The sequence below is a fragment of the Oryctolagus cuniculus genome, chromosome 16, assembly GCF_964237555.1.
Source record: "Oryctolagus cuniculus chromosome 16, mOryCun1.1, whole genome shotgun sequence".
Classification (NCBI taxonomy): domain Eukaryota; kingdom Metazoa; phylum Chordata; class Mammalia; order Lagomorpha; family Leporidae; genus Oryctolagus; species Oryctolagus cuniculus.
In genome coordinates, this window is record NC_091447.1 from 45,302,884 (window position 1) to 45,320,230 (window position 17,347).

At 43.2% G+C, this 17,347-nt stretch overlaps 1 protein-coding gene and 1 long non-coding RNA gene across 5 annotated transcripts in view; one reads left to right on the plus strand and one right to left on the minus strand.

Annotated features, from left to right (window-relative positions):
- The first annotated feature begins 27 nt into the window (after positions 1 to 27).
- LOC138845908 (uncharacterized) lies at positions 28 to 12,226 on the plus strand. Its single transcript, XR_011383224.1, has 2 exons — positions 28 to 344; positions 1,081 to 12,226. It is a non-coding gene; the product is annotated as an uncharacterized lncRNA (long non-coding RNA).
- Positions 9,266 to 17,347, minus strand: part of STEAP2 (STEAP2 metalloreductase) — a 32,409-nt gene continuing 24,327 nt past the window's right edge. For 2 of the 4 annotated variants that reach the window (XM_051852759.2, XM_051852760.2), the window contains exon 5: positions 11,474 to 16,232. In XM_051852759.2, the coding sequence (XP_051708719.1) occupies positions 15,945 to 16,232 (288 nt within the window). In that variant the 3' untranslated portion in view covers positions 11,474 to 15,944. 4 annotated transcript variants of the gene reach the window in all.

Here is a 17,347-nt window from a genome sequence, read left to right on the forward strand (position 1 = left end):
CCAAACTACCTCAAAGGCCAATCTCTTCCTTCCGCTCTCGGAAAGGCCGGTTTGCAGGTGTGCTGGAGGGAGGAGAGGGAGACCAGGTTACGCGGCGGAGGGGCGGTCCCTCAGGAGTCGAGCACGTTGTGGTGTTGGTAGTTCGGTGGCGTGGTGAGGGGAGGCTGTGGGTTACGTTGCAAGTGAAGTGATGAAGAGTGTGGAAAGCATACCCGTTTAGAAATGACCCGTCTCACCTACCTTGCCCAGCCTTTGCGCCTCTTCTTCTCGGTAGCCGGCCGGACTGGGGACGGATAAGGCCTGCTACCCAGTGTTGAAAGGCTTTTGTCAAATATTGAGTCTAGGTAAGTTAGCCCTTGGAAGCCCACCTTTTGTCATCTATACAGGGGATTATTGAGAGGATTGAATGAGATGGCGGTGTTAAGTGGTGCTTGGCATGGAATAAGGTCTGGTCAAGATCTTCTCTTTTGGGGGTCGCGGGACCGCGTCAGGGAGTGATCCCAGCCTCGGCCGGAAGGTGCTGGGAGCTCCCCAGTAGTCTGCATGCTTTATCTGAGGCCCCGCGTGCCAAATCTCTAGCTTTGCAAAGTCTCCTGGACGGGGGAAGTTTTACTTTGAAGGAAGGATATGGAATAATACTTCCCTAGCCAGGGTGAGAAGACTGGTTGTGGGACCAGATTCCTGGACCCAACCCCAAACCACTACGTCCTGTGGGAGGGACTTGGGAGTAAGGCAGGGTTTTCCACATCTTGTTTCCTCATAACTCGATCCTGGGACAGGGTGCTGGGAACTGTCCTAAGCAGTGGGTTGTGACGATTGGCAAAAAGGGTGGCTGGGGAACAGTCACAGACCTGCTGCTCCTGAGCTCACTCCTGACCCCATTCTGGGCCGATGTGATTTATTTATTTGCTCCCTTGGATAACTGCACCTTGGGTCCCACTTTCTCCAGGATGCCAACTGCACTATGTGCGAACGATGTATCTTGTGCATTTGAACTTTTTTTTTTTTAATATAAATAGTCTGGGTTTGTATTTTTGTATATTTTAATCAAAGGCCCTCATTCCTGCACTGTGTTCTCAGGTACATGAGCAATCTCAGGGATAAGTCCGCAGCAGCTCCAGGTCTGCACAGCAGGAAGGCTTTTTGTTGTTTTTATCACCATGGAGAGCAACTATTTGGAGTGCACAGCCTATTGAACTACCTCATTTTGCCAACTGGAGCTGGCTTTTTTGCCACAGTGTCCTCTTGAAACCCCCTCCACCTTGAAAATGTTTCAGGGAGATGAAGTGTTAATGGGGTTGTCCCATGATTGAGCTCCTCCTCCCGGAAGATTGAAAATGAGTCTGGACAAGAAAATGCAGAGAAGTCAGGCCATGCCAGCTGAAAGGACCAGAGAGGAAGCCATGGTCAAGGTTGCCTGATCCTAGGACACAGGTCTTTTGCTTCACTTAACAGAGCCATCCTTCACCAACCAGATTTAGGCGAGGCCCACTATGCACAACAGGGTGTGTGTGTTTGTGTGCACACATGCGTGTGTGAAAAATGGGAGCTGGTAAGGATGAGTTGAAGACCAATACCCTGTACCCATCCTGTGCTGTCCAGGGGTGAACATGAAGCAAGGACTAAAAAATCCTTAACCTTCCCAAATTCTTGGCTTCCAGGGAGACCCATAAGTGAGGGTCCCGGTGGTGGTGTCCGGAGCCAGTGTCCTGCCCTGTGACTTTAGTGATGACTGTGTCATGGTAACTAAAGGAGAAGGGGATTTCATGTACATGCTGAGAGATCACCACAACCTACCTCACTGTGCTGAAATGGGACAAATGCATTAGAACGCATTGGGTGACGTGTGTCTGGTCCTGGGTTCCTGTCTCCCCCAAATGCTGCCCCCCTTCAGTTATTGTATTGTCTGGGCTTTGTAGGACTTCACTGCGTCTCTGAGTTGGTGATTGCTAGGTGGCCTAGTTTGTGTAAATATAATGTGTTGGTCTTTCTCCATGTTCTTTTGGGGTTTTATTGTTTACAAACTTCTTTTTGTATTGAGAGAAAAATAGCCAAAGCATCTTTGACAGAAGGTTCTGCACCAGGCAGAAGGATCTGAAACACAGGAGGCTCTCTTCTTGAAGCGGGGATCTTAAGCTCTCTTTGGTGTTCCCTTCCCCTATCCTATTCTGGATCTCTGTCCTTAAAATTTGACTCCTAACCTACCCTCTTCTCCATTCCCCCACCCACACGTAAACATTGAATCCTGGGTGTCTCCACACATCTAAAGGATTCATGCAGAAATCCTGAACAAAATCGGAAGCTCCGCCCCTTGTTCCCAACCTCCTGAGTCAAGACCATTTCCTGATGGGACTCATGCCAAAGACTTAAGACACTGATGCTTTTGGATGGGTCAGACCTCAATTTATCCGAAAGAAGAGAAGCTATTGGGCACCTTCTGTGTAGAAAAGGGGTTTGGAGATCAAGAAGGGGACTATGAATGTACATCCAAGTCACTCAGGAACTTTTATGCAGGTGCAAGAAACTTATGTCAAAGTGGCCATAAGATTGTTTGATAGGAGACGGACGAATGTAACTCCATGTTTACTGCTAGAAACCAAAGCTTTATGTGAAATCTTGAATTTATGGGTGGGAGGGAGGGAGGGTAGGAAAGCTTGCATCTGTTCTTTGGCTGACCCCCCTCCCCAATTCCTGAACTGCAGGAGAATAAGCCCCCTTGGGTTTGGTGACCCCATCACTGGGGAGTGTGTATTTGAAGGTTGATTTTTGCTGTACTGGGTTCCTCCTTTCCCATTTTCTAATTGCTTTGTAACACATATGCTGACTCTCCCCATCCCTTCTCCTTTCCCTGGGGAAATACAATGAATAAATCAAGACTTATTGGTACTGAAAAAAAAAAAAAAAAAGATCTTCTCTTTCCTAGCACTGTCGTTTTCTATCCAGTGTAGCCTGAACAATCAGAAGGCCGAAGATATTAGAGGAAAGCTCATGATGATCATCTGGATAACTTCATTCCCAACACCATGCCTTGACAACTTTAAATCTTTCTACCCTTTTAATCTTTCAAGAGTTAAATGTGGCTTTTTATGTCAGCTATAGAATATACAGATTTTAAAATGACACCTGACAAACTCCATGAAAATGTCACTTCCCTTCTCAGAAATTCTCTCTTCATTTGTAAAATGGACAGGTTGATCAATTTTTAAAAATAATTTATATATATTTTTTAAAGATTTATTTTATTTATTTGAAAGGCACAGTTACAAAGAGGAGAGATAGAGACAGAGAGAGGGAGAGACAGAGACTGAGAGATCTTTCATTTGCTGGTTCATTCCTCAAATGGTTGCAATGGCCAGGGCTGGGCCAGACTGAAACCAGGAGCCACGAGCTTCCTCTGGGTCTCCCATGTGGGTTCAGGGACCCAAATACTTGTGCCATCTTTGTCTGCTTTCCCAGGCGCATTAGCAGGGAGCTGGATTGGAAGTGGAGCAGCCAGGACTGGAACCTGTGCCCATATGGTGGTGTCAGTGGTGGTCCAGGCTTTACCCACTATGCCACAACACTGACCCTGATCAATGACTTCCAAGGTTCCTTCCAGCTTAGACACTGAATGACATTTCTGGCCTTAGAATAGAAATGGAAAAACGAGATTGGGCCTGGCAGTGCTTAACATATCCCATAGCCAAAGAAACCAAGGTTCTTCGAAAGACAGTTGAGCACTTCCAATCCCTATATCTGCTCTCTGTTGTAGTTGCCTGGTCCTTAGTCCCCTGAAACTGCACGGAGATCACAAACACTGTTGTCAAAGTTGGCTGTGAACACCTTTCTGTCCTGTAGTATTGTACACTGTTGGCCACTCTCTCCTGGAAACTCCCTTGCTTAGGTTTCCACATTCCTGTTTTTTCATTTTTATCTTTACAGATACAAGAGCACTTAAAAAGTATCTTTTTGTCTACTTGAAAGGCATAGCTAGAGAGAGGAGGGAAGGAGAAGAGAGAGAAATATCATCCATCCACTAGTTCACTCCCCAGACACCTGTGGGAGCTAAGGCTGGGCCCAGCTGAAGCATAGCAATAGGAGAGTCATGAGGAATATTATGGTGATAGGAGAGAGATTTGTGGGAGGAGCAGGAACTAAGGCTGCTACAGAAGTCTGGAAAGAGCCTGGTAGGCCAACAGAGCAGTTGTTATGTTTTATCTAACACGCTATTAATTTATAATACTTATATATTAAGAAAAAATGCTACCTATTATGACATGATGCTTAGAAGCCATTGATTGAAAGATGCAGGGGAAGGGGAGGGAGGGAAAGTGAGAGGAAGATCTTGTATCTGTTGATTCATTCCCCCAAAATGGCTGCAATGGTAAGGGTGGACTGTTGCTGTGGATTCCTTCCTGAAGAGGAGGAGCATGGTGGGGGCAAGAGGCGCGGAGTCACCACACAGACCCCGGGAGCCGGGTGAAAGCGAGCCAGAGGCGAGCAGCCCGCAGACTCATTTATTTCAGTTGGTGCAACAGCTTATATAGCCAAGGCAGCCAATCCGTTCAAGGGGCAGTCTATGCCCTAACCAATCACAGCCTGTTGCCAGGCAGGCTCCGAAGCCATCCAATCACAACCTGTTGCCAGGCAGGCTCCGAAGCCAGGCAGGCTTTGTTTGCCATGTGGTTTCCAAAGCCATCCAATCACAGCCCATTGCCAGGCAGGCTCCGTTGCCAGGTAGGTTTCATGGCCATTCCTGAGTAACTGACAGTTGCTTGCCATCTGCCATCTTGGCATGGCCTTCTCATTCCACCATAGTGGACCAGGCTGAAACCAGGAGTGTGGAACTCCATCCAGCTTTCCCACTTGGGTGGCAGGAAGCCAAGAATCTGAGCCATCATCTGCTGCCTCCCAGAATGCATTGGCAGGAAGCTGGATCAGAAGTGGAGCTGCTAGAACTGAACTGCACTCTGATATAGGATGTGGGCATCCTGAGAGGCAGCTAAACCTGCTGCACAATGCCCATCTCTTTTCCACAGGATCTTATTTGTTGTTGTATAGTCAGAGGACACCAACTGAAAGGAGACTGAAACCACTTGGACAGAACAGAATCCTGTGAGTTGACACCCAAAACCAAGATGGTCACCCTGGCCCCTTCAGATCAGAAAAGATAAAGAGGAGAGATCACAACGGGCAATGCTGCACTTAAAGTGGAGCTTGCCTCAGAGACACCAGCTGACTATTGTGTTTCAGCTCAACCAGCTGAAGCTGATAAGGGTCCATAAACCTCCCTGACCCTGGAAAGGCAGACCTTCCCCCTGGGCCTCCCTGAAGTCACTTTCCTGACTAATGATCAACAGGATATTTATTTTAACCAACTGTGTACAGACCCATGTATTTATTCTGTCCAGAGTGCCAGTTCCCACTGCTCCATGAGCATAATGCTCACCAGCTCTCCCTTGCTAGCACTTAACAAGCCTCTGAAATTTCCTCCTCAGTGAACTAAGGGAGGCTCACCACAGGGCAGGTTTCCTGGTGGCCTGGTGAGTTAACAGAACCAGTTGCATATATATATATTGCATATATTTAACTCCAATGGTATTTGTTTTAACCACTGACTAGTGAACATGATAGACATTCTCGAAGAGCCCACACTCAGCCATCTTGAGAGAAGTTCTTGCAGTTCTACACAGGTGTCAAGCATCCTCCTGTGCTACTTCTGCATTATGTTGTAGAGTTGTCACTGGGTGTCCATGAGGGAGTGGTTCCATTCCACCTTGCCCAAAAGTTAGCAAAATCAAGGGGCCAGCCCCATGGCACAGGAAGTTAATCCTCTGCCTGCAGTGCTGACATTCCATATGGGTGCTGGTTCTAGTCCTGGCTGCTCCACTTCTGATCCAGCTCTCGGCTGTGGCCTGGGAAAGCAGTGGAAGACGGCCCAAGTCCTTGGGCCCCTGCACTCACGTGGGAGACCCGGAAGAAGCTCCTGGCTTTGGATCAGCGAAGCTCCAGCCATTTGGGGAGTGAACCAATGAAAGGAAGACATTTCTCTCTGTCTCTCCCTCTCACTGTCTGCAACTCTACCTCTCAAATAAATAAATAAGTTAGCACAATCTGCAGATGCTCAAGTCTCTAATACAAGATGGCTGGTATTTGCATAAAACTGCACATTTTCCTGCTTTAGACAATCTCTGGACTACTCATATACCTGTTGCAAAATAAAAGCTATGAAAACAGTTGCTGTGCTGTTATAAGGAATACTGACCATGAAAAAGACTACATGTTCAGATTTGCTTTTTAAAGAGATTTTATTTGAAAGGGAGAATATCAGAAAAAGAGGGAAAGACACATACACAAAGAGAGAAAGAGAGCGAGAACTTGAGAGAAGCAGAGAGAGAATCATCCATCTGCTGGTTCACTCCCCAAAAGCCTGCATCAGCCAGAGGTAGGCTAGGCTGAAGCCAAAAGCCAGGAACTCCTTCTGGGTCTCCCACTTACAGCTTCCCAGGCACATTAGCAGGAAGCTGGATTGGAAGCTGAGGCAGGAACTGACCCCAGGCACTCAATATGGCATGAGGGCATCCCAAGTGGTGCCTTAACCAAATGGGTTTAAGGCACAATGCCTACCCTAACATGCAAGTTTTTATAAAGAGTATTTTTGCTTCACGGTTTGTGGTGGAATAAGAAGGCCATGCCCAGATGGCCTCTGGCAAGCGAGCGTCAGTTACTCAGGAATGGCTTTGAAACCCACCTGGCAACGGAGCCTGCCTGGTAACGGGCCGTGATTGGATGGCTTTGGAAACCATATGGCAAATGGAGCCTGCCTAGCAACAGGCTGTGATTGGATGGCTTTGGAGCCTGCCTGGCAACAGGCTGTGATTGGTTAGGGCATAAACCGCCCCTTACCAGATCGGCTGCCTTGGTTATTTAAGCCGCTGTACCAACTGAAATAAACGAGTCTGCGGGCTGCTCGCCTCAGGCCTGCTTTCACCCAACTCCCGGGGTCTGTGTGGTGACTCCGCGCCTCTTGCCCCCACCACGCTCCTCCTCTCAGAACGAATCCTCTCAGAAAGAAATCAGCCTCCACAACGGTTGGCTAAATTTGCTGATGGAAAAGCTGACATTGCAGAGGGTGAACATGCCGTTGTCTTTAGACGGCTAACTCCCTATGAAACTCCACTCACCTGACCCTTTCTAGGAAACTTTCTGAACACCCTCTGCCTTGCCACCGTGTGTGACATTCTGTTTCCATGCTCAGCATATACTTAATGGTATTTACTGATTCAGCAGCCCAACCCCTTCCCACCATACCGGGGTTCTTAAAAGCTAGGAGATCACTCGGGTTTGCACCACAGGCTCTGTGATACACTACTGTCCAAAGCAATGGTTTCCGAAAACTTAGCATGTGTCAGAATCACCTGGAGATCTAGTTAGAACAGACTCCTGAGCCCCTCTCCGAGGTATTTACGTCACTAAGTCTGGGGTGAGGCCCAAGGGTGTGCAGCCTTAACGAGTTCCCAGGTGACGCTGATCCTGCTTGTCTGGAGACCACACTTCGGGATCTCCTTGTCTGGGTCACACTCGGTACTCACTCAACACTCAGAGGTTTCGAGATTATAAGTTCCATTTTTAGTTGATTTGAAGCCCAACTTAATTTCACACGTTACCCAGAGTAAGGCCAACACTCCTAAGTCATTGCACTGCCTGTCTGCCCAGGGGCTCACTAGGAATGCAGACTCCCTGGCCCCGTGGTAGACCTGCGAAATCAGAATCTCCATCTCCACAAGACGCCCAGCTGAGCCACACACGCCCAAGCCTGAGAAGCTGCTCTCCCGTGCCACTGTTTTGGAGCAGTTTCACAAAAACCAGCTTTTACTAATCACCCCACTTCTGAATTTTCCGTGTTCTTTGTTCCCAGGATGATGGTAATATTAGATTTATTTACTTTTCTTCTTGGTAAGTAAACCAAGCCTAAGGCTCTTAAAAGCTTTAACTGCTTAAATTATGTGAATTTGATTTTAATCATTATTCACGGATTCTTTTTTATGATGCCAAAACATAGAAGGATGAAAGGGTGAAATAACTATTGAAGCGGCAAATTATTTCAGCAAAAAGAAAAATGAATAGTAGAGAAGCACAGGAGATGAATTATACTTAGAAAATAGAGATGCTTCAGTCTGAAAACAATTCTGCAGAACAACTGTTGAATTACAAATTTTTAGAAGCAACTATAGACTTAAAAATTAACTAGAAATTTTACTATGTTGACCTACACACAATGTTTACTTTAAATAGTAACAAAGAAAGCTAAATACATTTTCAAAATAAATTAAGAAATAATAAGATTTTTCTAATTTTTTTGCTTTTGATTTTTTTCTTGTTTGCACTCTACCAATGTTTGGTAAAACTGTAATTACTCATTAGCCTGAATTAAAAGCATTCCAAATAGGTATTTTAGATTACATGTTTAGTTTGGGATTCTGTAAATTAATGCCAGATGTTTGAAATTTTCGAACAAATATTACTCCTTTCTGAGTCAGTAAATTAAAGAGAATTTTTATAGAACATATGAAATTTAATTACTGTCTTAGCAGGTTAGCTTTAGGGGAATTTTGTACCACTAGAAATGCATGTAGCACTGGAATTTAATCTACTTTGGTGTCTTTAAAAGTCTTTCAGGTCGGGCTGGCCTCGTGGCACAGTGGGTTAAGCGGTCTCTTTCTATGCTGGCGTCCCATATTGAAGTGCTAGTTGGAATCCCAGCTGCTTCACTTCTGATCTGGCTTCCTGTTAATGCTCCTGGAAAGGCAGCAGAAGATGGCCCAAGTGCTTGGGCTCCTGCCACCCACCCAGGAGACTAGAATGGAGTTCCTGGCTCCTGGCTCCAGCTTGGCCCAGCCTCGGCTGGTGCAGCCATTCAGTGAGTGAATCAGTGAATGGAAGATCTGTCTCTCCTCTCTCTGTTGCTGTGCCTTTCAAGTAAATAAATTTTAAAGAATCTTTTGGATTGACTTACAGAAATAAAACCTAAGAAAGAAATAAAACTAATTACTACTTCTTTCCATCAGTTAATGATGCAAATTTGGGAATAGTAACCATGTGGAACAACAACAACAAAAATCAAAGTAAAAGAATGGCCAGGCCTGAAGTCAAGTGTACTGACAGTAGTCCAGATTGCATGTGATTTAAAGCAGGAAGCAGGAGGAACTCTTTATATCTAGGGGAAAGTTAAGTAAATGCTAATAAATGAAAAATTTATTAAGGGCTGTATTTATCTGATGTGAATCTTCGGCTCTATAGGAATAATTACATGACATTTACAAGTTCCTGAGCTTTTAGTAGTAACAACCATTAATTGTGTTTACATGGTTGGGGGGCAGATTCAAAGAAGTACACCTATTAGTTAGACAAATCTACTCCAACACGAATTCTTCAGGCTCTGCGATGAACGCAACTCGTTCTGATTTCACAGACTGTGTTGGATTGCCGGGGCCACAGTAACACAGCAGGTGCTGGAACGACAGAAATGCATTTCCTCACCGTTCTGCAGGCTAGGAATCCAAGACCAAGGTGCCTGGCCAGGTGCCTCTTCTTGGCCTGGTCTCTTCTCCATTTCTTCACACGGTCCTCCCACTGTGCATGCCAGTCATGTTGGATTAGGGCCCAACCACATGACCTCGCCTGACCTCCATCACCTGTAAAGGCCCTGTCTCCAGAGACAGTCATAGTAGGGGGGGCAGAGGGTAAGGACTTCAACACATGGATTTGAAGGAGCCGCAGTTCAGCCCGTAACACATCCCAGTATCCTTTGGATTCGAAAGTGAATTGTTACAAACATGAGGCAATGATGATATTTTTTCCTAGGACAGTGATATTTCTCACAGTAGTGATAAATGACTGCTCTCATCTATCACCAAACATTTGTTCCATGTGAACCCATACTCAAGATAAATGTACTCTCAGGGATCTCAACAAATCAGGATTTTGAGCCTGCAGGATCCTGTGCCAGACTGTCAAAATCACATTTCATGCATCCCCTTCCATTCAAAGAATCCACTCCCAAAAGTACTGTGCTATTGGGGGGGGCGTCCCTGAGCCTGCCATAGAGAAACCACATTTGACATCACTCACCTGCCACCACTTTACTGGGGACTGCCCCTCCCAGGAAGCAGAGGAAGGGAATAGAAGTGAGGTCCTGGAGAAGGTGTGACTCGGTTTTGGAACTAGCACAGGTAATTGCCTGGTCTTTTAGGATATTTTCATGAAGGATTTATGAACAGCCCATCTGGGAGGACAGAAAGGGAGGAGAATTCATCCACTTCTCCCTTGGGCTACATCTCTTTGACGCAAGCTCAGCCTTCCAGTCCTGTTGTCAGAGTCAACAAGGCATACAAGCCACACTTGGAACACATGTGCACTGAAGTCATTGGCTGGGGGCATTTCCGGTTTAAGTGAGAATCCTGCTTTCCACTGGCAATGCTGCTCTTAGGACATTAGCACTCTGGGACTCCCCAGCAGCGACCAGAGAAGCCAGAGACTCCCAGATCCAGCACACAGGCTCAGAGGTCGGAGCACACAGGACTCCTTAATAGCAGTGTGCTGGTGGTGGCAGCAGCCACAAGGAGTCCACGCTAGGAGGAAAGGACAGCTCCAGGCCACGGCCCTGAAGCAAGGCAAGGAGTGGAAGCCGTGAGGATCAGGGGTATGAAGAGGCAGGGGAAAATGGGCATGGCTGCACGGATGTGACTGATAAATAACCCAACTTCTGTAAAAATGAGCTACAATTCATCATACTATATCTTCAATGTCAACCACCGCTCCCACTGCACTGGGCACTGGCATTTAGAAGTCATTCAAAGTTTCTGCTTGAATATTGTGTAAATCCTCATTTAAAGGTGCTTCATGGATATGCATGTAATGAAATAATTTGAAGAATACCACCTTATTTTGTTTAAATTTTTTTTTTTTTTACTTATTTGAAAGGCAGAGTTACAGAGAGAGGAGGAGGGGGAGGGGGAGACGGAGGGGGAGGAGGAGGGGGAGGAGGAGGAGAAGGAGCAGAGAGCTCTTCCATCCACTAGTTCACTCTCCAGTTGGCTGCAAAGGCAAGGGGTGGGTTATGCCGAGGCCAGGAGCCCAGAGCTTCTTCTGGGTCTCCCACATGGCTGCAAGGGCCAAACACTTGAGCCATTTTCTGCTGCTTTCCCAGGCGCATTAGCAGTGAGCTGGATCAGAAGTAGAGCAGCTGGGTCTTGGATCAGCGCCTATACTGGATGCCAGCATCACAGACACTGGCCCCAGATACCTTATTAAGTAGAGGGCTTTCTAAATGACTACTTTAGTAAAAACAAAGTCCCCTTGCCTGCAAAATCATCACACATATTGCTTTCTGGATGCCTCTGAAAACAAAACAGGAAGCTATTAGATGGCCTCCATCAAGTACTGGAACTATTACTCCATAAGGAGGAAAAAAAAATCCATTTTTCAAAAGAAGTGAAAACATTAGTATTTTTTATTTAAATGTTTATAAAGCAGATCTATGAGAATGATATAAAAACCTGGCATGTAACTTGATAGTGATACTTTGGAGATTACACAGATTTAGCAAATATCAATTACACAGTTATAAAGAAAACAATATTTTCTAAGCAGATACAAAATATCTAATGAAAAATCAAGGCAAGAAAATGAGCACAATTAACTGACAATGGAAATCCAATTTAATATGAATTGCACATTACCCTTTACAAGATTTTAAAGGTAAGAATTATTGCAGCCTATTTTATTTGAACAGTCTTACACAGTATCATGATAAAGAAGCCAAATCCAGAAAGGATTAATTTTGACTTCAGGTAGCAAATAAACCCAACATTTGCAATGGCTTAAATGCAGAAAAAGCTGTGGAAGTAGGGAAATGCTCAAGGTCTTTCTAGTCTAAACTGCCTTGTGGGGGAGGGGGTGGCCTCAATCCTCTGAGGACAGTGGCCAGGGCTCCTGCTAAGTCCACAGCCCCAGCAGCAAGGAGGAAGCAGCAAGAACACGGGCTGCTGTCCCCTGGGAGACTGGATCTCATTGGGCAGCAGGACAGCCAGCTGCAAGGGAGCTGAGGCGTGGGAAAGGTAGCAGCTCGTAAAAGGAGGGGAACACGACTTCCATTGCTGCCCGGCTCCGAATCTACAAAGCTGAGCAAGACCTGTACTGAGAAATCCGGAGAGAACACGTTCTCAAGGCTGGCAATTTGGAAACCACACAGAAGCATCTGCTTTTGTGACTTAATTTAACCCATTTAGTCACCCATTTAGTCATACGGTTGGGAAAGCTAAAAAATTTCTCAGTGTGTGTGTGGGTCTTGGGCCGAACAAAGGACATTTTTGTCTCAGTTGGACAGAATCTTTGAAAATTCAGCACTTTAAAATTTTCTCCCACTAAAAAAACTCAAGAATCTATTCATTCCAGTAAATCTCATTGTTCAAAGGTAAGAACAGATTGTATTTTCACTAAAATTACTGCAGTTCCATTTAGAGCTAATGACAGATACAGAATATATGCCTGACTGTGTTTTACTACTTATGAACAAGTGAGAGTGGAACATGTCATTTCATGATGACACAATCTTGACACTGGCCTGAGGCTAATATACTCTGTGTAGTAGGTCATAAATTACTAAATAAATTCAACGTAGCATTTTAGGCTGTTTAAACACGTATTACAAAATGTGGACTTTATAGACTGCTATAGCTATAGTTAGTTCAGTGTTTACAGTATTCCTAAAGAAATACCTATAAGTTATATTTACGGTACTTTATTTAAAATATCACCTAGGAGACCTTAAGTTTCATAAATAAACCTCTTTTGTGGGGAAAACTCTTCATATAGAATCTATTATGAAATAATTTAATGGCAAAAGGCAATTAAAAAGAATTAAGGTTTTATATCACACTAGACAAATGAAAAAACTGAATATGCTATATTCTCAAAGCCCTTTTACACAGTTTTCATAATCTGACTGATGTTAAGTATAAATATATCTGAAGCTACTGTCACAGAATTTTGAAAGTAAAATTCCTTAAGTGAGGGATATGCTAATTTACAAAAATTAACCAGGTAGTGTAACACCAGATCTCATTAGCCATCTTTATGTATGTAGCCCAAAATAATTATCTCAGATAAATATTTATAAATATAATTTATTCATACTTTTACATATTTTAAAATTTAAATAAAAATCTCACATGTAGACTATCTGGGCTGATTTCCATATATGCTTTGAAAAATAAATGTTAGCATGAATATAGTCATATTTAAATATGACTTTAAAGATTCTTACTAGAGAAGACACTAAGTCTGTACATAAAAGCTAAGTAGCATGACGTAACTCACGGTTATTTTCCTCATAGGAAAAAGTTACTAGATTTTCTTTGCATAGAATTAAGACTGGGTATATTTTCTATATTCTTCTAATTTTCTCAGGGGTGCTTCTCAAAACACCCATCAGGGCACAAGTCACTGCTCTGAAGTTAACACTCCATTCTCACATTTACCAACAGCAGAAATTAGTCCTACCTCTGAGGACAGCAGAATGATGCAAAAAAAATACTTACTAGGAAAAATAATGATTCACAAACATAATCACATAAGCAGTAGAAGCAGTAAAATCAATTTCGTTTTTAGAAAGGCTTTAAACACTTAGCATAATAATTAATATACTACATTTACCCTACAACTTCAAGATTATCTCATTTTTATAAGACTGAAAAGGAGATATTATCATTTTGAACAATTATGTCTTTCATACATTTTCAGAATTTTTTTTATATTTTCAAAGGCTTCTTTTTTGATTCTTTTATTTATATTGTGGGCTACTTATTATAAACATGCAACAATATACTTGAGTAGTCATCTAACTTTTAGAACTATTTCATTGTATTTCCAAATTGAATGTTTAGGGTATGGTATTCAGTGAGTGAAATTTGAGGAGCAAGACGGTATTGAAAATATCTTCAAGTATGACAGTGTGTTTAGGTATTTACCCTTAAAAGTTATCATCCAATTGAATTCCAACCATGGACAACAAGTGATCCCCAAGAGGGGAGAAATGTAATTAAATAAAGAACACAGAGAACCCAACTGAATAATACAAGATATTAAAATTCACCAAGCAGAGAACATCAGAGAGTCTTGAATAGTTCATCAAACCGACAATGCAATGGTGGGAAATCAGCTGGTGGTGGGAAAGGTAGAGCCCGCTAAAGAAAAGTCCTTCTATTTTTGGCAGCTGGATTAAAGTCGGTGGGTAAGTTCAGAAATGTTATAATTTCCTGGAGAGGAATGCATATAATTGCATCTTGGCTGTAACTTCCCATCTTAATAAGAGTCAATGGAAAAACACATAGAGCATTCTAAGATTTGAACAAAACACAATTTGAGGTGGAATGTCAGCACCAAAAACTTGTATGAATAATCTGTATGATTCTGTCTCTACAGGAGATCTGTAATTAACCACTTATCCTCACACCCTTCATGCTGTAAACTGCTCCGTAATGAATGGTTGTGCAGGCAGGAGGGATGGTCTGGCAGAGAAAGGGAGATGACCAGCCCCACCGGGATTATTAAAAGATTCTGCAGGACCTCAGTAACTTATTGGCACTGCTGTGGCTCTCTCTCTGCCCCAGGCTTCACTGCACAGGGAGGCACGCAGACTGCTTGGGGTCTCCAGGCTCCTGTTGCAGTAAAGTGACTGGACTGCCCAATGAGCAGTATTGTATTTATGACTGACAGAAACAAACCACTGTCGAATGCCAGTGTCATCCTACAAAAGAGGAAGCGTCTTTTATGCCTGGGGATGGAGCAGAGGCTGTGCAGCCCAGTAGTTACAACCGTGGCTTCTGAAATATGGTTACCTGGACTTGCAGGTTCACTCTGCCACTTACTAACTGTGTGGACTTGGGCAAAAAGGTAAGTAATGCCCTTTCTAACCTTCAGCTCCTCATACACAAAAGGAGGATCATACCTATCTCATGGGAGTTGTTTTGGGTATTCAATGGGGTATCACAAGTGAATGCTTAGCATGGTGCCTGGTACATTATAATCCTTCACTGAATATAATCTGTAAAACCGCGTACCAGAGAGAGTGGTGTTGGCTAACGTGTGGTGACAAACAACTAGTAGTTTGTCTAAGAACAATTACACAGTCCCCAGAACTGGCAACATATCTGAGATGGCAGTTTGGGAACCCAAATATTATGGAGTCCTCTCCCTGATCAACATATTAATATGAAAATGAAACTGCTCTGCACATGAGAAAGAGTAAATTTTCATGAGGTATGCATTATCAGCATGTATGTCATGTCTCCAGTGCACTGTTAAAATAATTTCATGTTTGTCTTTTAAATTTGCTTTTATCATAAAATCACATTGCTTCATACAATTAGCGACATTCTTCACATCCTATCTTATGAGAGAAATACAGGAATGTTACTACGCACCCTTATGTAGATGCTACTGTAATGTATCATTTCTTAAAAATGATGTATGATTATGCATTTCTATTTCTTAAGTTGAATAATTAAAAATTTAAGCTTCAGAAAAAATGTATTCAATGAATTATATTAAAAGCTTAAAATTTTGCTGGTTTGCATAGTATTTTTAACATTATGCCATATCTATATTGCTAACCATGACTATTTTTGCCCGAGTATGAAGTAGTTAAAATAACAATTGTGTTACAGTTGTGCAAAACAAAAACAAAACATACCTAAATTTAAACAATATGCTGACTACAAAAATTCATATTGGCAAAATGTGACACTTGTGAAAATTAACTTGAAGAAATTTCTGTAACTAATTTGACTGCACTCTCATTTCACAGGTATCATCAACCTGCCTCACTGACAGCGCACTTAGAGCGGAACACAGAGGAAGTCCTCAAAACACCTTCCCGTGGCAGCCGGGAGCGCCACTCAGCGTCACATCACCGTGACCCGCTCCGGGGAGAGCTGCGGGATCGCTCCGGCAATGCCTTCTTCCGGAAACTGGCTCTTTTCCCAGCCTTTCTTGATTCTTTTTAGCTTTCGGTTTATGCACGGAAAGAGCAAAATGATCTTACCCAGAATGACAACTGAGGGCAACACCAGAGCAAGAACAAAGTTTGGCGGGGTGTAGAACCTGTAGTACTCTTCCTCGAAAGCTCGCTTCCAGCCGTAAATTAGGACATGGAGAGTGCTTATGAGCAGAGCCACGTACCCCAGTGTAGACTTGGGCATGGGCAGGGAAAGGAAGCAAAGAGTAAGGGAAAAAAATCAGTCAGACTCGTGGTCTAAGCCTTCCAGATACACCAGCTTCCCGTCTCAATAAAACGGAATTAAGCACTTTCTAACCACTTCTTATTTTCCACCTATACAGCTGTATTGACTTATTAATATGCATAACTTATTTTACACAAAGAAGGCCACATGTGTACATTCAACATCCTGATAACTTCATTTATTCTATCAGGGTCATTTTCCTTACGTCTTTAAATATGAAACCATTCATTGATACTGCATAATATGCTATTAAATGCATGTGCATAATTTTGTTAACCATTTCTTTTTGTTGATTATTTACTGTTTTTCCCTTTCTTCAACTATAAATGATGCCACATTAGACCCTTTTCAATGTCTTTATTTATCAGATAGTAGTGGGATTATTGGTCACAATGTGTAGCTTTTCCTTGTGTGTCGATAAACTCTGCTAGCTTTTCCTTCATAAAGGTGTTCCACATCCCCAAAGTGGTGTACACAAAGGAACTTACAAGTTTATAGAAAATTAAAAAATAAGCTTATTTGGGTGCAAAAATTTTGAAATCCATGCATAGTGTTTCATAATAAGGACTTCTTATATATGTGAGTATGTATATGTATACATACATATAAATACATAATAAACACATACATGATGAAATTACATGCTGAAGAGCATTCTCATGGGCATACAGACATGCACACAAACATATATATGTATATATATACACCACTAGTTATAGGTAAATATGAAAAATTCTACACTATTAATATGTAATATAAATGGCAATTAAATGTAAGGCTTTAATGTCAATATTAAATGGAATTGAGAATATTTAAGTCAGGCAGTTTATAGGTTGAATTCTAAAATCTTAGCGTTCTTTGGTCCCCTAAATTATTGTGTTTAAGACTGCTTACTTAGGCTGGCGCCGCGGTTCACTAGGCTAATCCTCCGCCTGCGGCACAGCATCCTGGGTTCTAGTCCCAGTCGGGGCACTGGATTCTGTCCCAGTTGCCCCTCTTCCAGTCCAGCTCTCTGCTGTGGCCCGGGAGTGCAGTGGAGGATGGCCCAGGTCCCTGGGCCTGCA